At 47.7% G+C, this 26,153-nt stretch overlaps 1 protein-coding gene across 1 annotated transcript in view; it reads right to left on the bottom strand.

Annotated features, from left to right (window-relative positions):
* Sec14l5 (SEC14 like lipid binding 5) overlaps positions 1-26,153 on the bottom strand; it is a 40,308-nt gene that overhangs the window by 3,703 nt on the left and 10,452 nt on the right. Inside the window, exons 3-15 of the mRNA XM_027423956.2 lie at positions 18,948-19,097; positions 18,202-18,333; positions 17,344-17,472; positions 16,248-16,440; positions 13,458-13,570; positions 12,132-12,321; positions 8,537-8,625; positions 8,383-8,453; positions 7,701-7,872; positions 5,889-6,023; positions 3,806-3,940; positions 3,240-3,467; positions 834-1,012 (exon numbers count right to left, since the gene is read on the bottom strand). Of these exons, the coding sequence (XP_027279757.1) occupies positions 834-1,012; positions 3,240-3,467; positions 3,806-3,940; positions 5,889-6,023; positions 7,701-7,872; positions 8,383-8,453; positions 8,537-8,625; positions 12,132-12,321; positions 13,458-13,570; positions 16,248-16,440; positions 17,344-17,472; positions 18,202-18,333; positions 18,948-19,097 (1,916 nt within the window). The remainder of the gene's footprint in view (positions 1-833; positions 1,013-3,239; positions 3,468-3,805; positions 3,941-5,888; positions 6,024-7,700; positions 7,873-8,382; positions 8,454-8,536; positions 8,626-12,131; positions 12,322-13,457; positions 13,571-16,247; positions 16,441-17,343; positions 17,473-18,201; positions 18,334-18,947; positions 19,098-26,153) is intronic.

The following is a 26,153-nucleotide window of genomic DNA, read 5'->3' on the forward strand; positions in this document are numbered from 1 at the left end:
TAACCAATGCAGAGGGGAAAGCCAGTGATGCCATAACAAGCAGAGGAGCTACCAGCTCCCTGCACCTGGTTCCCAGGGACCAGTCAAGCCTGGGGCAGACAGGAGCTGCACTGACTAGAATGGAGCAGAAAAACACACAGCCTGGGAATAATACAGCACAAGTCTGTAAACCCAGCACTCAAGAGGAGGATTGTGAGTCCCAAGCCAGCCTGGGCTACCAAGATGCACCTTCTGTCCAATTAGCCCCACTCTAGATATCAGAGCAGAGCAGGCCAGAAAGACTTTCTAGATTCTTTTGATTTTCTGAGGTAGCTTCTTATTATGTAGCCCACGCTGAACTCAAATTTGGGATCCTCCTGTCTCAGCCTCTTAAGTGCTACCACATAGCTACATTCATTCTTTACAAGTGAAATAAAAGGGGATGGGCATAGTTCCATTAGTAAAGTGCTTGTCTGGCATGCATGAAACTTGGGGTTTGATTCCCAGTAACACATAAAGCCAGGGATGGGGGTGCACATATGTGGTCCCAACACTTAGCAGGCAAGAGGATCAGGAGCTCAAGACCTTCCTCAGCCACATAACGAGTTCAAGGCCAACCTATATTTCATGAGACTCTGACTCAAAACTAATGAAAAATTAAGATTAAATGTGAAAAGGAGGAAGAAATTAAAGACATTGCCTTCCCCACCTCCAGGCTGCCTGCTGAATTCCTAGAGAAGGCTATTGATGTCCACCCAGGAGAAATGACCCCAGGCCACTGCATAGTCAGTCAACAATCACAGAAGCAGCCATGTCTCCAGAGCAGGTGGGAGTCCCAGGCCTCCCCCCCCTACCTAAAGTCTTCAGATGCCAGCACTTCACAGTAGTACAGCAGCTTGCTCTTGGGGCCAGGGCTGTGCAGAGCTGTCAGGACATCACCCACACCTGGAAGGCTGCAGGCCACACTCTCAGAGGGACTGTGAATCTGCCACTGGAGCAGGTAGGTACCAGGCCACTGAGTCACATGGGAACCCTGAAACACAGAACCCACAGTAAGACCAGGTACTCCTGGGGAAGAGATGGAGAGATGGGTTCCCCTGGAAACAACATGGGGAGTTGAGTCCCTCTGGGGACAGTTTGGGGAGCTGCATCCTACTGGAGATGATTTAGGGCATGGGTCTTCCTGATGCTATGTGGGGCCGGGTCCTCCTGAGGACAAGATGGGGCACTGGGTTCTCCTGGAGACAGGATGGGAGGTTGAGCCTTCATGGATTTTCTGTAACCAGGCTTGGGAAAGGAGACTCTTTCTATTTGGTCTTTTCCAATATCCCAGGAAATCCTTTATAAGTGTTTGCTTTCCAAAGCCTCCTTGTGGTGACTGCCATACCCAGGGATCAGAGCTTCCTGCATAATGTAGGGGAGTAGACACTAGGGTGTAGGGATGCAGGGCAGCAGATGGGTTTGTGGGATGCTGTCTCTGCTGATGAGGTGAAGTCTGCAATCCAACGGCTTCTGAGAAACTTCTAAGAGGGTGTTAGGGAGAATGTGTGGCTGGGCAGGGAGGGGGAAGTGGGAAGGTTAGAGGGGGCAGCTCTGAGGAAACACTATGGGAGTGTTCAGTGGGATGGTGGGAAGCTAGCTGTGACCTGCAAGAGTCATTTGTTCCATGGAATCTTTGGTAAGGTCCATGACGCTCATGGAGCCAGAGGACTCTCACTGTGTGTGTGTCTGTGTGTGTGTGTGTGTGTGTGTGTCTGTGTGTCTGAGGGTGTGTGTATCTGTGTGCATATATGTGCATGTGTGTTTATGTGTAAATATATATATATATATATATATATATGTGTGCAAATGTGTGTATGTATATGTGTATGATTGAGAGAGAGAAAAAGTGTGTGTGTGTGTGTGTGTGTGTGTGTGTGTGTGTGTGTGTGTAAGGGTATAACATTCCATTGGTAACACTGGCTCATGGGAGAATTACGAGAACAAGCAAGGTAACTTACATCCCAGTTACACATCCATGTTCTTGGCCATAGACCCATGGATTCTCAGTTACCATGCAAACCTTTGTGCCAGAGTCATAGGGGGCAGGAGATGTGGACTCCCAGCCCTACATTCAGAACTTCATAGTGGGGCTGTTTGGGGGGATTCTGAGGCCAGGGTCTTAAGGTGCTAGATCTGGCTGCTGATGTCAGGGCCTCACCACTTGCCCTCCTGTGCAGACTTCCTCTGGTTCCAAAACTCACCCCAGCCCCATGACATCTCCAGCTTCTTTCCCCAGCTTGGTTCTTGCCATCCCTTCCACCTGGGACATCACCTCCACCTCTCCCAGCCCCGGCCATCCTGAAGGCCCTCTTCTGTAATGAACTCATATGGGGAAGTGGGACTTGGGGTCCCAAAGCCCCATCCTCCACCCACCATGAGGTGATGACATGGGCTGGACAGTGTCCCCCCAAATCCACGTCTACCAAGACCCTCAGAAAGATGACCTTTTTGGATACTTCTCCCATTTTTCAGCTAAGGAATTAGGGTCAATCCTAAACACAAATACTGCTATCCTTATAGGAGAAAGGGGAGGGGACTTGAGGCACAGAACAAAGACATGGAGGACAGAGCCATAGGAGGCAAGGATGGGGACTGAAGTTATGTGTCCACAAGCCAGGGACCCACTAAAGGGGCAAGAAAGAACCGTTCCTCAAACTTTTAAGGAGCCCCTGCAGGCTCCTTGACTCTAGACCTGTAGCTTCCTGAATTTGAAGACAAGAAATTTTGTTTGATTTAAATGGCACAGTGGTAGTCATTTGGGGCGCCCCACGTGCATGTTTGTGCTTGTGCATGAGTGTGTATATGTGTGTCCACACCTGGCTTTTTCTCCACCTGGGTTCTGAGGATCAAACACAGGTCATTGTGTTTACAAGAAAGACAGCACTTGACTGCCTGAGCTATGGCCCCAGTCTCACTTAAGCCATTTGGGCCCTTTAATGATTTCTTTTCCTCCTGGAGATACTGAGGCTCCAAGACCTCCCCAGGACTCCAGTTGCCTCTTAGTTTAGTACCCAATCCTCCCTCCATGTTGCCTTCTGGAGTGGAGGGGGAACCTCCTATTACACAGACACTGTGGGCCTCTCTCCCCAATCACCCTGCAGGGTGCCAGAGACTGGGAGCACATCCTCTTTGTCCACAGCAGTCCCCCAGAGACCTGGCCTGGGAGAGTTGCTTGATACCTGATGCTGAGTTAGTAACCAAAGTCCACACCTACATACCTGAATGCTCTGACCTTCCCGGCAGATGAGGGGCACCTCTACACGGCTGTAATCTGCCCCGAGGACCCAGCTCTTGTCAATCAGCTGCCCACTGGCTCTAACCCCAGACTCCTGGGGACTGAGCTTGAGTGCCTGCTTTACATGATACAAACTGAACACCACATCTCCTCGAAGGATGTCAAAGTCCCAGGTGATAACAGACTCTCCTTCTGGAATCTCCATGGCTACCTGCATAAGGGGAGCAGAGGTGAAGGAGTCCCAGGGTCAGGGTGTTCTTCTCTGGTCGTCTATTGATCTCCCTGTGGTCAGGATGAGCTGCTAAGACTACACCACTATCCCCTCCTCCAAGAACCCCGCCTCTCTGAAAGGCCTGGTCACTTGGGGTAAACTGCAGGTGCTGGGTGTGTAAGGGCACCCAGGGATTCTGTACCCACCCCATGTCCCAAGGCTTCTTGAATAAAGCTGAAACTGAGTGACTGGAAATACCCCATACCCAATCTAAAGGAATATGATTCAAGATACCACCCCACCCATGCCCTCTCAGACCAGGCAGCCCCAAGTGGCACCTCATGGGGGGTCCCGTGGAACACGCTAGCTGCATGGTAGGTTTCACTCCACTGCCGAAGCTGGTCAGCCTGCTCCTGCTCCTCTTCAGTCAGATACAGGGACTTGGGGACCAGGCCTCCTTCTGGAACATTACACTGAAGGGAGGTTTCAAACACTAAAAAGGTTGGCATGTCAGGGTTGCCTCATTAGGTGCCCTGTGAGCACTGAAACCACTTAGTGACCCCTATTGAGTTGGGCAGTGGCTCCTGTGACACCGTCCTCTGAAGCCCTCAGAACCGATAGCAGGGTAAGATACACTCTTCTCATTTCATGATAGAGGGAAAATGGGGCCTTGGAAGAGGCCAGACTGCTTTCCCAAGATCACACAAAAGAACATGGCTGACAGGCACAAAACTATGTTTGAGTCAAGTGTGATGGTATATGTCTATAACGCCAGCATTCAGGAAGTTGAGGAAGGGGGACCCCAAGTTCTGGGCCAGCCTGGGCTAAACAGTGAGACCCTTCTCAAAAGCAAAACAAACAGGATCTAGTGATACAACTAAGAGCACTTGTCAACAAGTCTGAACCTGAGTTCCATCCTCGGAACCACATGTTGAGGGAGAGACTGGTTCCTGCAGGCCTTGCTCTAACCTCCACATGCCCGATGTGGTATTTGTGTGTCAACACACACACACACACACACACACACACACACACACACACACACACACAATGAGAGAGAGAGAGAGAGAGAGAGAGAGAGAGAGAGAGAGAGAGAGAGAGGACCCATTCACTCCTAGCCCTTTCCATGGTGTCTGACTAGGTATGGTTCCCTCTTCTGCAATACACTCAAAGTGGGGGCAGCATCTTTCCTTCAGCAATGGGAACTGACCAGTACCGGGTCTGTCTAGTTCTTTAGATGTCTCCCAGGCAAAGGTGCCTGGGATGGCCAAGCCTCAGACCCAAGGCATCGACACACAACAATTTTCCATGTTTCATTTTGAAAACAAAAGGGGAGAGAGGATAACAGGGCCCAGTCTTTGTCCACTGTCCTTCAGTAAGTCCCTGAGAGAGCTGTAGGCCTGTCACTCAAGAAGAAACCATACATCTGTATCACAAGAGTGGAGCACAGTCAGGCCGAACAGAGTTCCTAAGAAAACAATTTTACTGACAAGTGGCTTGCTGCCTGGTGTCTGTACTGGGGGACTGACAGGTGTGTTCACAGATGGCCATGGGAATGAGAACAGGACCAGGATTGCTCTCCCAGGTGGTGTAAGAGAGTCTGGATACTGCATTCCCTGTGCATTGTAGGTAGAATGGCCATGGGGCCTGGCTCATTTATTTACTAATTTTTAAAAAGATGAGTTTATTTATTTAATATGTGTGTGTGTGTGTGTGTGTATTAATGTACATGTCACACGTGTGGGAGGAGGCAAAAGAGGGTGGTATTGGGCATCTATCACACTGTCTATTCCTTTGAAACAGGGTCTCTCCCTGAACCTAGGACCCAATTCTCTTGGTAAGGCTAGAAGCCAGCAAGCCACCTCTGGCCTCTGGACTCCTGTCTGCCTGCCCTGGATTTGTGACATTTGTGAATTCCTGCCTTACTACATGAGTAATGGAATCCAAATCCCAGTCCTTATAATTGCACAGCAACTACTCTTTTTGAAATTTTTGAACATTTATTTTATGTGTATGAGTGTTTTGCTTGCATATTTGTGTATGTATCACATGTAGAGGGTACCTATGGAGGTCAGTAGAGGCCATTGGATCCCCTGGGACTGGATTTATAGCTGGATGTGAGCCCTCTTGTGGGTGCTGGGAATCAAATTCATGTCCTGTGGAAAAGCAGCCAGTGCCCTTAGCTGCTGAACCATCTCTTCAGCCTCAACAAGTACTCCTAAATGCCACACCACCCCTCTAGCCCTCGCTGCCTTTGAAAGAACCAAAGGAAAGCCCCACCTCAAGAGATGTTGCCTCTGTAGGGAAGCTTCTTCAACCAGCCCTGGCCCCACTTGAGAGTAAGGGGGATCCCCTAAGGTGCTCTTCATCAGCTTCCTGACCCCAGGAGTCTGGGTTCCCAGGACCAGCAGCCAGACTCACCACACTTTCTCCTCCCAGGAAGTCAGGGATCACAGCCTTGTCCAGATAGTCCACCAGGCCGCCAGGGCCCTGGTAATTGCTGCCACTATAGATGAGGAACTTCCTCCTGGTGTTTTCATTGATGAAAGGGCTGACCTGGGGGCAGGACAAGGGCCAGTTATAGAGCAAAGAATTGGAATCAGGACTTTACTGGCTGGTTTCATTTCATTTTATTTCTGGTTTGGTGTGTTTATTTTTATTTTATTTTTTGGTTTTGGGATTTTTGCTTTGTTTTAAGAAGGGTTTCACTCTGTGTCTCAGACTGGCATCAAACTGGGGTTCTTTCTGCCTTGGCCTTTTGGATGCTGGGACTACAGGTATGCACCACCTGACCTAGCTCAGAATTGATCTTTTTAAAAACATTTTTCATATATACTTATTTATTTTGGTGTAGGCATTTGTGGAAGTCAGAGGACATCTTTTGGGAGTTCTTTTTCTCCTCTGGAGTATGTCCAGGGGACTGAACTGAGGTGGTCAGGCTTGGCCACAAGCAGTCTTCCCTGCTGAGCCCTGTCACCTGCCCCAACTTGATTCCAAGCACGGCATAAGCTAGGCATGGTGGTACAGGCCCATAATCTCAACACTCTTGATGAAAGAAACAGGAGGATTAGAAGTTCAAGGTTATCCTTGGGTGAGTAGTGAATTTAGGCTACCATGGGCTAAATGAAAATCCTAGCTTTAAAAAAGGAAACATACCAAAACTACAAAAGTTGAGCTTGTGTGTGTTTATACAACTCCTTTGGAGTTGAACAAGATAGAAAACTTAAAGGAAATCATATAAATATAAAATATAGCCATTTTAGAACTGGAGAGATGGCTCAGTAGTTAAGAGTACTGGCTGCTCTTCCAGAGAACACAGGTTCAATGCCCAGTACCCACATTGGAGTCCACAACTGTCTGTAGCTCCAGTTCCAGGGGATCTGACACCCTCACACAGACACACATACAGGCAAAACACCAATGTATATAAAATAAATCATTAAAAATTATATATGTATGTATATACTTATTTTGTGTCAAGAAAGTACTATTAAGTGAAAAAGACATCCTGGTGAAAAATATGTTAATCTAAGCTAACAATCATCAGGAAGTTTTATCTGCTGAATCCTGCTACCAGTCCTGACTTGATTTTTTTTTTCTTTTTTCTTTCTTTTTTTTTTTTTTTTGAGACAGAGTCTCACTATGTAAACCTGGCTGTCCTGAAACTCAATATATAGATCTGACTGGCCTAGAACTCACAGAAATGCTCCTGCCTCTGCCTCCTGAATGGACATGGCTCAGTCAGTGAAGTGCTTGTCACACAAGCACAAGGAGCTGAATTTGGATCTCCAGAACACACGCGTTTAAAAAAAAAAAAATCAGGGTTTGGTGGCACCCATTTGTAAACCCAGTGCTTGGGATTGAGGTGGGGCAGTGATAGATGAATCCCTGGGACTCTCTGGCCAGCTAACCTAGCCTAATGAGTGAGCTCCAGGTTCGGTGAGAGTCCCTGTCTCAAAAACTAAAGTGGAGAGCTCTGATGAAGGACACCCAAGTATGACCTCTGACTGCCACACAAATGTACATATGTGCACATGCACCTGACATATATGTATGCCCGCGTGAATAAACACCTATGAACAAAAGCATAAAATAGAAAGTGTAGGCTTCACAGGCTTTTGTCACATTCATCATGTCATAAAACCCCTACCATAATCCAGTTATATTTCCATCGTTCAGGATCATTCAGGTGGAGGATTCACCCACCCGCTGTGCGGCCCCACTCCGGCTCACCAGCGTCCACAGCACAGGGAATACGCGGGGTGCACGCACGATGAGAAGCCGGCCCAGGGTCTCAGGGTAGTTGTCCTCCACCACCTCGATCATCCGCAGCAGGGCCTTCACCCCTGGCCGCCACAGATGCCGCATGTTGAGGCCCTCCAGGTCCAGTAGGCAGGTCCAGGAGCTGTGACAGACACAGGACCTCGGGCTCTACCTGGCTCTGACGCCTCCCAGGACCTCCAGCACTGCCCCCAACTCCCACCCTAGGCACCTGGGATGGAGCAAAAGGGTTCAAGAAGGCAGGGCTGGTAGCAGGGACACAGGACACTTCCACAGTCCCTATAGGTTACTCAGCCCAGGAATGGAAGTGTGCGGGAGGAAGAGGGAGGCAATGGGTCACTAGAGGGGACAGGTTGCTTAGGAGCTGAAGAAGGCTGGCCTTAGGAAGCAAAGAGGAGGAGCTATGGAGCCGAGGGTGGAACCAGCCAGGAACAGCTCAAATTAGTTCAACCAGAGTCCCAGTTTCTCCACCAGCAAAACCCAGGGCAGAAAGGGGCCCTGCCTCACCAGATTATTGTAAGAATTAGGAGATAGCATTGCCCCACAGCGCCTAGCTAGCTACCTGGCCACGCACATGCGCAGTCAGCGTTAGCTAGCCTGCTTTAGGGTTTTTGCCCCCAACTCGGGTTCTTGCCTGATGGGACGGCCAAACTGTCTTGTGTTTCCTTCGCATCTCTTCTGTCCTTCCTCGTTGACAGAAAGAACCTAGAAAGCAGACATGGTACTGACAACAGCTGACTATGCTGCTTCGCCCGCAGGCCCCTGACGTCATCAAAGGAATCACTCACATGCTGCAGCAGCGCCTCCTCGCCTACTGCCTTCATCAGGCCTTTGGTGTCCATCTGGCCCAAGCGCAGGATGTAGAGTGGGCGACCATCTTTGCGGGTGGGCGGAGACCAGCAAATAGAAGAGATATCTTTTAGGGGAGTGTTGGCAACAGGAATGGGTCAAAGCTATGCACAAGAACTTAACTTGCCTCTTAGGAGCAGAGGTCATGCTGAGGGTTTACCAAGGGACCAAGTACGCTTACTGTGCCTGCTTCGGACAGCACCTGGCCACCCCTTACGAAAACTGAACACAACGACACATTCAAAAATGGAGCAGGGAGCCTGAGTCAGATGTGTGGACACCTGCTCCATCTCAATACCTCTTCTGCCTAAAATTGAAATCAGTAGTTTCCTTATTTTTTTTCGTTTTGTTTTGTTTTGTTTTTAGGGTTGGGAAGATTGCTTAGTCAGTGCCCAGGTTCATGTCTTTTTGTTTGGTTTGGTTTGTTTTTAAGCCAGGCAGAGCCATGAATAGCGATGCATATGAGCAGTGGTGCATACCTTTAGTCCCAGCAGAAGGCAAAGACAGGTGGGTCTCTGTAAGTGTGAGGCCAGCTTGGTAGTGTGTAGCTGTAATACCAGTGCTGGGGAGTCAGAGACAGAAGGATCCCTGAGGCTTTCTGGCCATCCAGCCTAGTGTTATCTAATCATTGAGCTCCAGGTTCAGTGAGACACCCACACCAAACAATAAGGTTGTCTTCTTGTCTCCACACTCACACATGCACTGTGTGAGAGTTGTGCTCTGTGAAGCTACCTGAACCCTGAATGCCCAACCACGACTTCTGGGTTGGGCAAACAGGATATGGAGTTGGGTGCCTTTGAGCGTTTTGTCACATTTTTTGTCTCCCTATCACCAGATAGCCTTGCTTCCTGCATTCCTACCTAAGTACATTATAATACATACCATGGATTCACTTGACCTCAAAACCGGAAGCACTCTAACTCAGAGAACGGAACTTACTGAGCACAGTATCTTCTATAGGAGGTCCTGATGCAGGAGCCAGTGCTCCACCCTGTGCTCTAACTGGAACTTTTGTTTGTCTGTCCCTCATGTAGTACTAAGGTTGGGAGCCAGGGCCTCACGCAGGCAGGTGCCCAACTGCTAAGTCAATCTCCAACTCGATCTTCACTTTATGTTTTGAAACAGGGTCTCACTAAGTTCCCAGGCCAGCCTTGAACTGGGAACTCTAGCCAACAAATGCTTTAAACTTGCAATCCTCCTCCCTCAGCTACTGAAGTAGCTGGGATGTTAGGCCTGAACTACTAGGCAAACACAGCAAAATATTCAACAAAAAAAAAAAATTTCAAAAATTGAGAGGTAGAGACATGGCTCAAGCAGTTTTAAAAAACACACTGTTCTTTCCGAGGTCCAGAATTCAGTTGCCAGCACCCACAGCAGGCAGCCACAACTGCCTATAACCTCAGTTCCAAGAGATTCAATGCTTCTTCTGACTTCTGTGGACACACACACACACACACACACACACACACACACACACACAACACAACACACACACACACACACACACACACACACAGAGAGAGCATTCAAATGCACGTAAAAACAAATCTTTCCAAAACACAAAAATGTCACAAATAAGGCACAGGAAAAGGACACTTGTTTAGAATGAGGCAGATACAAGAAGATACATGAGCTGGAGAGATGGCTCAGTGGTTGGGAGCACTGGCTGCTCTTCCAGAGGACCTGGGGTTCAATCACAACACCCACCCACAAAGCAGTTCACAACTGTCTGTGGCTCCAGTTCCAGGGGACTCAATATCTTCTTTAGGTACACATGTGCTGCACAGACATACAGGCATGCAAAATATCCATTCATATACAATAAAGTTTAAGAAAAAAAGAAGACACAGCATGGGCTTGGCCAACCCTAATAGAGATACCATGTGCTAGATGACTCTGTGTGTGTGTGTGTGTGTGTGCTTGTGTGTGTGTGTGTGTTGTATGTTATGTGTGTAGAGGCCAGAGGTCAACATCAGATGTCATCCTCTATATCTTTTAATTAATAAATTTATTTGTCTATTTATTCTCTCCATAATGATTTTTTTGTTTTGTATTTGTTTGTCTTTCTTTCCTTTCCTTTTTTTGTTTGTTTGTTTGTTTGTTTGTTTTCGAGACAGGGTTTCTCTGTGTAACCCTGGCTATCCTAGAACTAGCTCTTGGAGATCAGGCTGGCCTCGAACTCAGAGATTCCCCTGCCTCTGCCTCCTGAGTGCTGAGATTAAAGGTGTGTGCAGCCACCACTCAGTGTTCATCATGTTTGTTTGTTTTTTAATGTGACAGCATCTCTTGTTAAACCTAGAGCTCACAAATTTGCCAAGATTGGCCAGTGAGCCACAGATAGCCTGCTGTCTCCACATCACAGACTACAAACACATGCAACTGCACCTGGCTCTCCAGTGGGTGCTGGAGATTGAACTCTGGGCCTCATCTTTCACAGCCAGAACTTTACTGACTGAACCATCTGCCCAACCCCTCAGAGCACCGAAAATTTTTACCATTCCACACATGTCTTTAAACAAACTCCTAGATTTGGGGATTTCAAAGTAGCAAGTAGGGAGAGTTCACAAATATGGAAGCCACGAATAAGAAGTCAACTACGTGTTCTTCAGGAGACCAAGCATTTGCCATTAGCAGCGTGTGCAGCATTTTTCATAAAAGATCTTAAAGAGCATAGCAGTCATTGGCTTTGTGGCGCTACACTTTTTAAATCTGGAAAGGGTACCTACAATAGGAAGAATAGTGCCCCCCCAAGAACTTATTGTGTCCACCAGAACCTTTAGATGGGATCTAGGTTGTAAACGGAGCTGCAGATGTCAATTAAGGACCTCAAGATAACATCAGGTTGGATGTAGTGGGGTGGGTTCTAAATGACCTAGGGTTCCTGTAAGGTGGCAGAGAGACCCACAGAGAAGACCATGTCAAGTGGGAGTGGAAATTGAGAAGGACCATCAAAAGCTGAAAGAGGCTGGGAAGGACTCCATTGATTTGTTTGTTTGCTTGCTTGCTTGCTTGTTTGTCTGTGAATGACAGGATCTCTAGCCAAGGCTGGCTTTGAACTTACTACATAGCTGAGAATAACCTTGAACTTCTGATCCTCCTGCCTTCACCTCCTGAGTGTTGGGATTTCAGATGTGTTCCACCAAACCCAGATCTGTGAAGTGCTGAGCATCCAAACTAAGATTTTGTGTGGGTAGGCAGCCCTCCACCAACTGAACCACATCCCTAGTCCTTCTGTCTTCTGATCTCAGACTTCCAACCTCCAGAGCTGGCATCTGTTGTTTTAGTACCAGCTTGCTAAGGCTACCTAAGTAAATCCATAATATATTGACGAGAGCGTGACGTGTGATGGCCCTGGAGCAGAAACACCTTCCCAAGACCAAAATCTATTCCTATTCCACCTTCTGCATAGCTGGGTAACATATCACAGTATCTCCAGATGCTCCAGAAATCCAAAAGGGAACTTGATGTGTCAGCATGGGGTGCATCATTTAGAGTGTCCTCAGCATTCACACACAGTTCAGGTGTGGGACGCACCTATGTCCTGGTAGTGCCAGCCTCCGGCATAGAACTCCTGCAGGGGAGCAGGAGGCTGCCAGGTCTGCAGAAGGTGATCCACCTGGTGCTGCTTCCGCCAGCTCAGGGACTGGCACAACATGTCCCGGGCCTTGTCCAGGTGGAAGTCTCGTGCCCGCAGAAAGCGCAGGATGTGCTCATCTTTAGGTATCTGAGAGACAGAAAAGAGAGAAGACCACAGAATGGTACTTCACCTTCAGACAAAGTGACAGAAATGAGATTCTACCTCATCTGCAAAACAGCTGGGGAAAGTAGCCCAAAGCAAGGGAGGGGGCGGGCCTGTGGTGAACAGCTGTGCACTAAGGCTGCCTAGCATCCCTCCCTGTTTGTCTTGAAAATAGCACCTTTCCTTGGAGTAACTCTGCCTCCTCTCCCCTCCCATTTCTACTCCTCCTCCTTTCCCAATATAACACCGCTGCAAAACCAGTCCTAGTAAAAGCTGTCTTTTCTGGGGTTCTTCCTTTGAGCCAGATTCCATCCTAAGCGTTTGATGTGGATCTGTGTTTGTGATCCACATGACAGGAACAATGTCACCATTTTACATTTGCAGACATGGAAGCAGACAGGTCATACCATAGGCCAGCACTGAGCAACTCTCTTGCCTGGCCCCAGGGCTGGGGAGGGAAAAGTAGGCGATCCATGTTAAACAAGAAGTTCTGATTCAATAGAGCTGACAACAGAGTCCTGCTTGGGACTGAGGTATATGGTGGTGCACATGTTACTGGAGCTAGAGCTTAAAGGAGAAATCTAGACAATCTGAAATCACCCTTATTAATCATGCAACCCTTAGAAAAGGACAGTGTGTCCATGGTCAAATGAGCATGGTACTATATAGCTATAATTCTCTATTGTACCTGATCTCTCTCTCTCTCTCCTCTCTCTCTCTCTCTCTCTCTCTCTCTCTCTCTCTCTCTCTCTCTCTCTCTCTCACACACACACACACACACACACACACACACACACGTCCCCAGGGGACATATGCCCATGCCAGGGCCATTTCGAATTGTCATACCTGGATGGGACAAGGTACTGGCATCTACTGACTGGAGCCTAGGAATGCTACCAGGCACCCTACAACACACATAGTAAACACCTACTCCAAAGAACCCAAACATCACTAGCAGAAGTGTGGTCACATCCGTATGTGTAAAGGACAGATAAGAAAGATATAATACAAATGAATCAAAATGTAAATTTTTATTACTACTGATAGCATAAACTTGCTCATCTTTCCTCCCCACTGCCCTAGGCTGATCCCTGTCATTACAGCGCATGCCTCACACCCACCTTGCCTTTGTGAGTCTCCTGTAACCAGAGCCGAAGCTGGACCAGGCAACTCTCCTGCATGGGAGTGAGATGGCCCAGGCACCTCTCGATGTAGTCTGCATCCAGCTTGTCCCCTTGAGAGAGGAAAATGGGGGTTTCAGGTCAGAGGAAGAGAGGGGGGCATCCTCCTCTCCCTCCATTTTTCTTTTTTCTATTTTTTTTTTGAGATGGGGGTCTCATGTCCTCCAGACTAGATTCAAATATACTGTATAGCAGAAGCTATCCTTGAACTCCTACACCTCCTGAGTGCTGGGCTACAGGTATTTGCCACCACATGTGGTGTCCTAGGGTTACTATTGCTGGGATAAAACACTGTGACAAAGCAAATTGAGGAAGACAAGGTTTATTTGGCTTACACTTCCATGTCACTGTTCGTCGTAGAAGGAAGTAAGGAGAGTAACTCAAACAATGCAGGGGCATGGAGGCAGGAGCTGGTGCAGAGGCCATAGAAGGGTGTTGCTTCCTGGATGGTTGTTGCTCATCATGGCTTGCTTGGCCTGAGTTCTTGTAGAACCTTAGACCATCAGTCCAGGGGTGGCCCCACCCACAATGGGCTGGGTCCTCCCCCATCAATCATTAATTAAGAAAATCCCAACAGCCAGATCTTATAGAAGCATTTTCTCAATGGAGGTTCCCTCCTTTCAGGTAATTCTAGCTTGTGTCAAGTTGACATAAAACTAGCTAACACATCTGGTGACATGGGTCTTTACCACATGGCCTACACTCTGTGGGGGCCTCTCTACTTGCTAACAATTGAGCTCTGGAATGTGGTTCCTAGCCTAGCTGTGGAAACAGCCACAAGGGCTCCAAAATCATCTTTCTAAATGGCTACTTAGATGGTTTTGAAAACTTATGCTGGGCAAACCTGGACGTTACCCCTGGCAGGGACTTCTCTCCAGGTCTTGGCGTGGAGATGATTCTCACACTCCGTGCTGAGGTTCTAAAGACTGTCGACTCCCAACCTTTATTTTCCATTTTCAACATCATGTCATGAGCACTTTCTATACCAATAAAGACTGAACTGTGCCCAGACATGGTAGTGTACACCTATAAATTCAGCACTTGAGAGGTAGAGACAATAAGATTGAGAGTTAAAAATCAGTCTGAGATACATGAGATAATATCTCAAAATAAATGTATCTCAAAAATAAATAAATAAGGCCAGGCATGGTCCTAGGACTGTACTCAGGAGGTAGAGGCAGGCTGATCTCAATGAATTTGAGGCCAGCCTGATTTACATAGCAAGTTTTCAGTTAGCCCAGAGACACATGGTAAGACCCCGTCTCCAAAAATAAAACAAAATAAAATTATGCTGTTCTATGTATATAGTACATATATTTTTTCATCCTTGAGTACAAAAATGCACCACAATATTTGTAATTAAAACATATACATGTGCATATATATGCATGCACATGCAAGCCTAAGACAGGCATAGTGGTGCACACCTATAATCCCAACACTAGAGAGGAGAAGGCAGGCGGATCGGGAGTTCATGGTCACCCTCAGCTCCACAACAAATTCAAGGCCAGCCTGGGCATTTGAGACCCTGTTTTAAAACAACCAAAAAACTACGGGGTTGGTGAGATGGCTCATTAGGTAAAGGCATATGCTCCAAACCCAATGACCCAAGTTCGATCCTCAAAACCCATGGTGGAAGGAAAGAAATGACTCCCACAGTTGTCCTCTAGCCTCTACAAATGAGCACACACACACACACACACACACACACACACACACACACACACACTGAGTTCACATACTATATGATTTGTATTAAGTTCTAAAGTAGCTAAAATAGCCTGCATTGCACCTGTAAGCTCAAGGTCATCCTCAGCTATGTACCAAATCCAGGCCCAGCCTCTGTCTCAAACAATAATGATAATAATGAACCAGCATTAGCAAGTAAGACATGAAGGGTTCATACAGTACCATGAAATGTGAGGGTATGCATGCTATTCTTGCAACATTAGTGAGAAATTATGAAGTACAAACAGGATGCAGGACATGCTCCCACCTGTTCCATATTTTCTAAGTGTGAGTATGCATGTGTACATGTGTGGGGGGGGAGGGGTGCCCCTCATGTACCATATGCCCCTAGCTAGCTAGCTTCATGAAACACAAAACTATTAAAGATTCTAAAGAGAGGGAAGTAATCTTCATCCTTTTCTTTTGTGTGTGTCTGTGGGTTCATGTGTGTATAACAGACGCATGTGCATATGTGTACACATATGTAAAGGCCAATCTCAGGTGTGGTTCCTCAAGTACCATCTTCCTTGGTTTTGTCTGAGGCAGAATTTCTCACTGGCCTAGGGCTCTCCAGTTAGGACCAATTAGGCTCGGCTGACACCTCTCCAGTGCTAAGATTATGAGTGGGTGCCACTATGCCTGCTGGCTTTTTGTAGGGGGAGATGAATCCATGCAAGGCAAGCACTTTATTGACTGAACCAACCCCGCCAGCCATTACTTCTCACTTTCCATCTTCTAGTTCGTTTAGATATTTTGCTACCATGATCTTTCATTACTCATGCAACTAAAAATATCCTCGAACCACCAGAGGTCAGTTCCTGGTCTAGAAACAGATCAACTCTGAGAAGCAGAGGGAGGAGGCTGAGTGGGTGCTAGACTGTCCCCAAGCCTGGCAACCTACAGCACCTCTCCCTCCTCTCAGGGAGCCAGGCAGTGTGGCAGGCTTCCTAGAGCCAGAGGTGAGAGCACAGACTTGGACACTGGCTCTCTGAAGCCACCTACCATCAGCTGTGGCCATCTCAGGATCAGGGCCTGTGGCATCACTGGGACCATCTGTCTCCATGGAGCTGGGACACTGGTGCACAGCCTGATTGCGGGCATCTTCCTCCCGGACTGGGGCAGGCGTCCAGCGAGGAATGTGAGATGTTCCCTGGGAAATGAGCTCATTCAGGTAGTGCTCAATCACCTCTTTCCCCTGGAAGCAACAGACCCAAAGATGTCACCAAGCAATCAGCTCTGTGAGGACACTGCACCAGCTCTGAGGAACCACACATGCTCAGGTCCCAGCTCTGACTTATTGCACAGCTAAAACACAGCCAAAAGGAGTGGAGATGAGCAAGACTAAACACAGAATAAATGCAAATAGTTCAGTTTTGTATTGGTAACACATCAGGTTCATGTTCACCTGGTGAATGGGCCGACTGTTCACCTGGTGAATAGGCCACTATCTGACCTGGAGTCTGAGGCCACTGAACCAAGCAGTGACTTTGTGATGTTACAAGTGAAACCCAATGTCTTCTACATGCTAGGCATGTGTTTTATTGCCCAACTACACCTCCAGTCCCTCACTGGAGGATTCTAGGGAGGTTTTTGTTTTACTGTTGAGCCACACTCTCAGTTCCTCACTGGTGGATTCCAGGCAGGTGTTACACCACTGAGTCACACCCACAGCCGCTTACTGGTGGATTCCAGGCAGTTGTTGCACCACTAAGTCATGCCCCTGACCTTAATGACATTTTTCTTTTTGTGATTTGGTTCTGGGGATTGAAGCCAGGGCCTCATATATGCTAGGCAAGTGCTCCACCACTGAGCTATGCCTGCAGTTATTTGTCTTGCTGAGTTGCCTAGGCTAACTTTGAACTTGCTCTGTAGCCCAGACTTGAACTAGGAGTGCTGAGACAATGTCAGGATGCCTCCAGTGCAAGCCAGTTCTTCCCACTAGTGACCTCACTGATACAGTCATGACTCGCTGTTTATTTTAGAAACAAGAAGACTGAGGCTCAGGAAAGTCAGGGCTGTAGCGCAGTGTCACAGGGGTTGTTGGTGGCAGAGAGAGCCTGTGCTCCTTCCTGTAGTGGCTAGCACAGCGCCCCCTCACCCTCTTGACATTGGCAGTGTACTGCTTCATGGCGATCTTCTCCAAGGTGCTTTCAAAGCCAAAGAAGGATCGGACATCCAGGGAGGCAGACTGTTCAAAGCAAGTCCAGTCTTCATTCTCAGGATGGACCTGCAAGATGAGAGGGGACCATGGCAGGGCCTCAGTATGGGGGTGCTGTGCCCTCTCCAGAGGCTATTCTAGCCACCAAAGCCTGCCATGGACAGCATTTCCCACCAGACAATGATGCAAAGTCTAAGCACAGGGAACAAAGAGCTCTTTCTCAAGCTGGGCATGGTGGTGCACACCTATAATCCCAGCACTGAGAGGCTGAGGCAAGACAATCAAATGCTCCAGGCCAGCCTGTTCTACAGAGTGAGTTCCAGGACAGTCAGGGCTATGTAGAGACCCTGTCTCAAAAAAAAGAAAGAAAGAAAGAAAGAAAGAAAGAAAGAAAGAAAGAAAGAAAGAAAATAACACACAAAGAGAGATAAAAATGTGTATGTGTAATGCTCAGATCATTTATATAATTATCAATATGTGTTTAGATATTATTTATATACAAAGATATTAAATATCCTTATATGTCCACAAATATATTTATATATGTCAGCAATTAAAAGCAATCTTAGCTGGTCATGGTGACACACACCTAATCCCAGCACTCAGGAGGCTGAGACAGAAGAATGGAAAGTTTCCAGGCTAGCTTGGACTATATAGTGACATTTGGTCTAAAACAAGGAGAGGGGAATAAAAACCACTCATAAGGGGCCAGGAGAATGTAGGGAGGGTAGACTGGAGGGACACACAGGGCTCAGCCTGGGACAGCATCAGGGGCACACATAGGCCCGGCAAGCTCACTGTGTAGCGGCAGTTCTCCTTCACTGTCACTCGGCTCGAGAAGGTCTCATTGTGCGCATCTATCAACAGTGTTCTCTCTCTCCAGTTCAGGACGTTTCTCTGAACGAAGACCACGTGCTCCACACCAGCAATCTGCAAAGAAGGAGCCCAAGGGAGAGGAGGTAGTCCGCAAGTCACCCACCCTGATTCCTGATCTCATCCCACACAGCCTGGGTCACCTTTAGCTAGGACTTCCAAGTTCCATCTCCTGTCTCTCTCTAACTTGGCCTGTGCCATCCCCATCTAGTAACAGACACCCTGCTCCCTCTGCCACCCAGTCCAACAAGAGACACCCAGCCTGGATGGGACGACTCCTGATCTCACCACTATCCACACCGGTTCAGGCCACGTCCAGCACTGAATTTAGGCACACACTCAGCCTTTTCCAAAAACTTCCCACCCTCAGTGCTTTATACTGCCACCACCATCAAGCCAAAAGTTCCCCCACTCACGCACTTATCAGGGGTCCTTTGTCCTGCCACCGGACAGCCTGGCCCAACCCTCTCCCCAGTCCAACCACCTCCACCTCCCAAACCCTGAGACCTGCACCCCACTGTACATGCCTGGATTCTCACTTAGCTCTGGTTCCCAGACCCTGCGCCTGGGCTCCCTGGCTGCTAGTCCTCTCACATCTCAAGGCTCCAACGTCCCCATTCCGCGCAAGTGGACCTGTTCACACCCCGCACACCCAGATGCCCGGTGCTCACCTTCCGCAGCAGCCGCGGGGCGTCCACGCGCAGCCGGCAGCTCCGTTCCACCGTGTGCACAGCCCCATCTGCGCTTCTCCACTCGCCCAGGATTTCGCTACCCAGGAAAACAGGAATGAGAGGGCAAGTGGGGAAGCGCTTCTCGTAGGCCTGTGAACAGAGTCGAGCAACAGTGGACAGTGAGCGGGTATTTCCTTCCTAAGAGGGACTGTTCCTAGTCAGAAGCACCCTACCACAAAGACAACACGCATACCTTGACTCCTTTTCAGAGCAGTGATGCACACTTTTTGGGGGTTTTGTTTGTTTGTATTTGTTTTTTGGGGGGTGTTCTTTTGTTGTGTTTTGGTTTTGTGTTTTGTGTTGTTTTGTTTTTCTTTTTGTTTTTGTTTTGAGACGGGTTTCTCTGTGTATCTCTGGCTGTCCTAGAACTCACTTTGTAGACCAGGCTGGCCTCGAACTCACAGTGATCTTCCTGTCTTTGACACCCAAGTGCTAGATTTAAAGGCGTGCACCACCACCACCACCTGGCCAATAAATACTTTTTAAATTTTTCATTTATGCATTTTGATGACATTGGGGATCGAACCCAACCCGGCAAGCACTCGAACGCTGAGCTACATCCTCAGACCCCTTTGCTTTTTATTTTGAGACAGGTTCTCCCTAAATTGATCAGCTTGCCCTTGAACTCACTCTGAAGTCCAAAGCAGCCTCACAGCCTCCTCAGGCAAGGGCTACAGCCTGGACCAACACTAAAAGAAAAAAAATTTTTTTCTCAGAAAAGGTTCCTAAGCCTTTCTAACTTGGGCCAGGCAGAATGACTCCTGCACAAAAAAGCTCCTCCCAAAATAAGGGCTGTTCTGCCAACCACAAGACGTTCCTGGGAATATACCACCAACACTGGCATGAGCCATCCATGGAGGGGCTTCAAGAAGCATAACCCTCGCCGGGTGTCGCACGCCTTTAATCCCAGCACTCGGGAGGCAGAGGTAGGCAGATCTCTGTAAGTTCGAGGCCAGTCTGGTCTCCAGAGCAAGTGCCAGGATAGGCTCCAAAGCTACACAGAGAAACCCTGTCTCGAAAAACCAAAAAAAAAAAAAAAAAAAAAAAAAAAAAAAAAAAAAAGCATAACCCTCGGCCCTCAGAGAAGTCTGGAAATTTGTATTAAGGGCATGGGACTCCAGATGTGCACATTAAGAAGGAATATTCCATATCATGTGCATGTATGTTTGTCCAGAAAATGTAATGAGAGTGGGGAGTGGGGATTCTCCACACAAGCTGTAATCTGGTCACCTACGACTCCATTACCGTTACCATATACAAAAGCCTATAGTCAGTGCTGGTGAGAACTAACTGTTGAGCGTCAAACGAAGTTACACAACTGCCCTGCAGGTGGGAGATAAAGACAAACATAGAGACAAAGAGAGAGATAGAGAAACTGATAAAATACAACACCCCTTGCTGATTAAAAACCACCAATAAACTGGAGCCACGTAGGAAAACCCCATAGTTAACTTCATACTCAAAGGCGAGAGACTGAATACTTTGCCCAGCAAGTTAGAAATAAGACTCAGGTGTGAGTCCTCACTTCTATTTAAAACTATAGTTCAGGTTCAGGCCAGGAATCCAGGCTGAAAGGAAGTGAAACTATTTCTATTTATAGACTGCATTATCTTACATAAAGAAACCTTGAAATATCTCTCCCCCACCCTACACACACACACACACACACACACACACACACACACACACACACGAATTTAAGAAAGAATAGCTTGAAAGGTAAAGGCACTCCTCAACAAGCCTGATGACCTGAGTTTAATTCCCAAAACCTACATGGAAGAGAGAATCAACTCCCATATTCACATCACAGACATACACATAATAAATGGGGAAAGTTTAAGTAAAGAATGAAAGAAAGCTGGGTGGTGGTGATGCACACCTTTAATCTCAGCACTCGGAGGCAGAGGCAGGCAGATCTCTGTGAATCTGAGGCCAGCCTGGTCTACAAAGTGAGTTCCAGGACAGCCAGGACTGTTTCACAGAGAAACCCTGTCTCAAAAAAAGCAAAAATAAATAAATATTTTAAAAGAAAACAAAAAGATTAAACAAGGTTAAAATGAACCAGACATGGTTGCATACACCTATAATCCCAGCACTCAGTAGGCAGAGCCAGGAGAATCAACACAAATTCCAGGCCTGCTTGTTTTTTGTGAATTCCAGGCTACAAATAGCACTCTGTCTCAGGGGGAAAAAAAACAAAAACAAAAAACCTTGAGTGCACACCTGTAATCCCAGCACTTAGGAAATGGAGGCAGGAGGATAACCTTCTAGCATGTTCAAGGCTAGCCTGAGATATATGAGACCCAGTCTCAAAAATTATTAATTGATAGTTGAAAAATAAATATCTGATGCAAAAATGTATGTGAATATAGACATAAATTCAATTATAAATATTGCTAGCAAGTATTTACTGTATATGTGGAGAATATGTCTATATAATATGTGTCTATAACTATATAAGTGTGTGTAGAAATACATATTTTCTACATACAAACATATAAGTAGTCTAAATATGGTACTCATTTTACATGTGAATATATTTACCATAGTATATACATATGGATGGTTCAGAAGGATGGAACCCATTGCCTCATGTGTGCTAAGCTATGATCCCAGGCTTGTTATCAGGGGGTTTATTATTGTTTTTCCTTTTTTTTTTTTTTGAGAGAGAGAATCTCATATAGCCCAGTCTGGCTTTGAATTCACTGTGTTTAGAGGATGAACTTGGACTTCTGATCTGCCTACTGGGATGATAGGTGTGTGCCGTCTGACTAGTATGATAATATCTTCTCTCTCTCTCTCTCTCTCTCTCTCTCTCTCTCTCTCTCTGTGTGTGTGTGTGTGTGTGTGTGTGTGTGTGTGTTATCATCCCATGGAATGCTTGTTTCAGTCATGATGAATGAGTGCCATACCTGGGTGCCAATTCTATCATGCATGAACTGTGTGAGACTTTAGGAAGGGCCCTTAGCCTCTCTGTGCCCACTGAAAAAGGTCACTATGAGAACTGAGTGGTGTGGTGCTAGAGGAGTAGCTGGGATCCTCCCTTCTGGTTGTTCAATATTAAGTTAGTTTCCACAACAATGAGCCGACCAAAGGCATGTCCCTGAGGCTGCTGTCCCTGAGGCTGCTGTCCCTGAGGCTGCTACAGGCCCTGGACAGGTTGGGAGGCGGGGTGCCTCTTTCTGAGTACAGAGGTCCTTCCTGGGGTGTTAAACACATGAGGGTGGCTGAAGAGGACCCCAAGCTAATGATCCAGTGTTCAGATACAGCAACACTCTGCAGTTCTAGATGCTTCCAACCAGACTCGGCTCTTATCCTGGCACAGCCCACATGCCCCAGACCTGGGTCCAACACAAACTCCAAAAATAGTGGCAGCATCTGAGGACAGTGACCTCCTCTCTGTCCCTCTAGCTCCTGGGAGGAAATGCCACCCTGGCCCTGAAGGGAGCACAAAAAGGTGCTAGAGGCCAGTGAAGCCATTCCTCCACTGGTGGCAGGCAGATATGGGCCCGCTGAGCAACCAGGCAAACATGACATCCCATCACTACTCTATGCGGGGTTTATCACCCGGGGCAAGGCACCCTGGGACTCCTGGCTTTGAGACAAAAGCATATTCACCCTGGCAGGAATGAAAGAAGACATTCTATAGAGACACTTGAGAGGGAAAGCCTCAACCTGACACAAAAAACTACAGATAACCAAGGATGCTGAGAGCAGGAGAAACAATCTTCCCAGGGCCACACCAATTGGTTATGGTTATCCAATGCCAATGGTCAGCCCTGGAAACATACACAGAAGTAACACAAGACTGACCAGGCTGTTTTATGTATTTAGGAATATACATGTACATACATATGTATAAACACTTAATGAAAAAAGGTCATGAATTTGAAAGGGAGCAAGGAAGGGTATATGAGAGGGTTTGGAGGGTAAGCTGTTTCCAGACAAGGTGGTGTCCAGAACACAATGACAGCCCACGGTGATAGGACAAGCTGGCTCCTTCTCAGGTACCAAATGCAGGAAAGAGGGTGGGGCTGGCTTAGACTGAGCAAAACAGCCACCATCTTCATCAAATCAGTGGTGCCTGCTTGCAGGAGTTGTCAGTACCAATTAGGCTGGTGTGCCTTTGACACATTCTCAAGGGCAGAGTGGAGAGGATCAGTAGCCCTACCTGAGTCCAACTGCTCCTTCTGCCACGTGTGTGCTATTCTGCCCTAAGTGCATGTGGAGGTCTCGGGTAATGCTAAAGAATGTTGTTTATAGTTTAACTGAAAGAAGGACTCCAGCTATGTAGCTGTGAGGAAGCCTTCATCCTCACTGCAGAGTCACCTTCCAGTTTGGTATCTTTGGGGTCATACACACTCCTATAAGCAATCCCTCACCCATGCTCTGTAAGTAAACCCAATGAACTCATCAGTTCCCCATATGGAACTTTGGCACAACGTTGAGACCTTATTGGGGGGGATAGATGTCATTTATATCTCCCCAGGGAAGGAATGCTCTCAACAGTAACAGATGTGGCATTTGGGAAGTGGGCAGAGAATGACCAGTGCACAAACCCAGGCAGACCTGGGTTCTGCTGCCTCCTAACTAAGGGACTTTGGGTAAGCCACTGGTCTTCTGAGAGCCTCCATTTATCCATTTCTAGAATGAGGTGGTTAAGTTCCTGTATCACCAGAGATCGGCAAGGATGTCTCTGATAGAGAATCAAGCAGGGCTATCACCACAGCAAGTCCAGGCTGTGCTCCTCTGGCTGTGAGCTCTCTCTTGTATCATCCTTGGAATGATGCCTTCTTTTGACTGATTAGGAAGCCAGAGATCACTAATTCACTGGCTTACTGATTCAGCCCAGGTCACACAGAATGAAATGATAAATTTGAACTTGAATCCAGAGAACCCAGCCCCCACTCTCCTCCAGGAATCCCTTGCTCAGCATTCACTCCTGTGGGAGGCTCAGAAACAGAACCAGACATTGTGCTCAGGGCCTGTCCAGCCACTCTTTCCCTTTTTTTGCCCTAAGTCTTTTGATTCTTGCCAGACCAAGGCTGTACCACCCCCTGCCTTGGACAACTGTCAAGTCCCCACTACCACCCTAGTGAAATGAGTGGGCAAAGGAACAAGTCCCAAGCTGGGAGCAGCTCTGAGGGTAAAGTGCCTGCCTTATAGCTTATAAGCACAGGGGTTGACTTTAGTTCCTAAAAACACAGGTAAAAGAAGCTAGGCAAGGTGGTGCATGCTTGTCATCCCAGCGATGAAGGAATGCAAGGTAGATCCCTGGAGCCCACTAGCCAACCAGCCTACCTATTGGGTGAGTTCCAGGCCAATAAGAGACCTTACCTCAAAAAACAAGATGGGCAGCACCTGAGGAACAAGACCAGAGGTTGACCTCTGGCCTCTACATATGTAACTCGGACACGTAAAGACTGTGTGTGTGTCTCTCTCTCTCTTTGTGTGTGTGTGTGTGTGTGTGTGTGTGTGTGTGTGTGTGTGTGTGTGTGTCTTTGTATGAGAGAGACAGGGAGAGATGCAGACACACACACACACACACACACACACCTACCTACCTTATATTCATTACTTTGGCCTCCAAGTAATCAACCCATCAACCCACCTCCCACTCAGCCCCCTCAACCCTGTTCCAGCCATACTAGCCTTGCTAGTTCTGAAACGCATCCAGCCACAGGACTTTGCACCTGCTTTTCCCATGCCCATCTATTGGGATGACTGAGAAGAGAGGGAGGCATGAGTCACCAGGACTTTCTAGAGGGAGTTACCCTTCTTCCAAGAACTCATCCCAGGCACCTCCCCTGCGAAACTGCCTCCTCTCCATCATTTTGGCTCATTCATTTCCTTGACAGCTCTTATCTACATTCCTAGTGATAGACAAGTGTATGTGTGTTTGTGTGCACGCACCGGGTGGGGGGAGTTATCATGGCCTGCTTCCCACAGAAGTCCTCAGCCCCATTCCTGGTTCCATCCCCAGCACACAAATGACAATGCCATCAGGGAACTCCTAGCACCATGTCACAGCCCTAGAACCACCTGAATGACATCCAGGGAGAGAGGACAGGCCACACGCTCAGCACCACAGCCGATGGATGACCTGCTTCCCATCGGTAGAACTCTGTCTGAACACCCCAGATAACAGGCTTGGGGGATGCTGGCTGTCAGCAGGTGGCTCTCTACAACTGTTAAAGAGGGGGCTCCTTCTTCACCCAGAGGCCCCAGAGCTCCAGTGCAATGGGGAAGGTAGACAACCCAAAGCTACTTGCCAGAGTTGATGACAGTGGCCACCATGGAACACTGGACACCGCTATTCCTCTTACAAAATACTAACCACAAGGCATAGTGGCGTGGAAGTCCAGTGTCTCCCATCACCATTCTATGAGATTATTCCTCTGATGATGCATAAGTGGAGGCCAGGGAAGGCAGGGGACTAGCCTGCTGAGAGGGCACTCCATGACTGAGCCACTCTTTCCTGCCTCTCATATTTCATGTTCTCGTCCTAAAGCCAAGAAAACAGGATGCTGCTCCAACCGCAGAAAGATAAGCCACTCCTTCTTACACCGGGGCAGGAACTATGAGTGCCCTTGCCTTCTTACAGGAGACTGTTCTAGAATGTGGTCACTGTCCAGGAAAGCTTGCTCCTAGTGGTGAGTCCCAGGAGGGTATGTGTTCAGTGCAGCTGTTGGCCTGTCACTGTAGCAACACGAACAGTGAGCACTAAGGGTCAGTCACTGTGAGTCAGGATGGAACATTCCAGGCATTTCACACTACCCCTTCCAACAATACAAGAAAGTAGGTAGTAGTCATGTGGGTATGAAGAAATCAAATTTCAGAGAAGCGGAGCCACTTGTCCACAATCACACAGCTTGTGAGGAGAGAAGCTAACGTTTGATCCTCTGGCCCAAAAAGTATGTTCTTGGTTCCTGCATTGTGTTACCCCTCAAGCCAAATGGTCACACACACAAAAACACATACACACCACAAACACACACATGGGGAGTGTGTAAGCTCATATTTTCACACCATGTTCAATGACGCCCTGACACTCCTATCCCGTTGCTTCTTGGAAAGTTTACTCAACTGCTTGGGAGTGTGTTTGCCCTCCCACCTCCACCACATACAATGAGTCTCTCTGAGGGC

Source organism: Cricetulus griseus, chromosome 7 (assembly GCF_003668045.3).
Source record: "Cricetulus griseus strain 17A/GY chromosome 7, alternate assembly CriGri-PICRH-1.0, whole genome shotgun sequence".
NCBI classification, from domain to species: domain Eukaryota; kingdom Metazoa; phylum Chordata; class Mammalia; order Rodentia; family Cricetidae; genus Cricetulus; species Cricetulus griseus.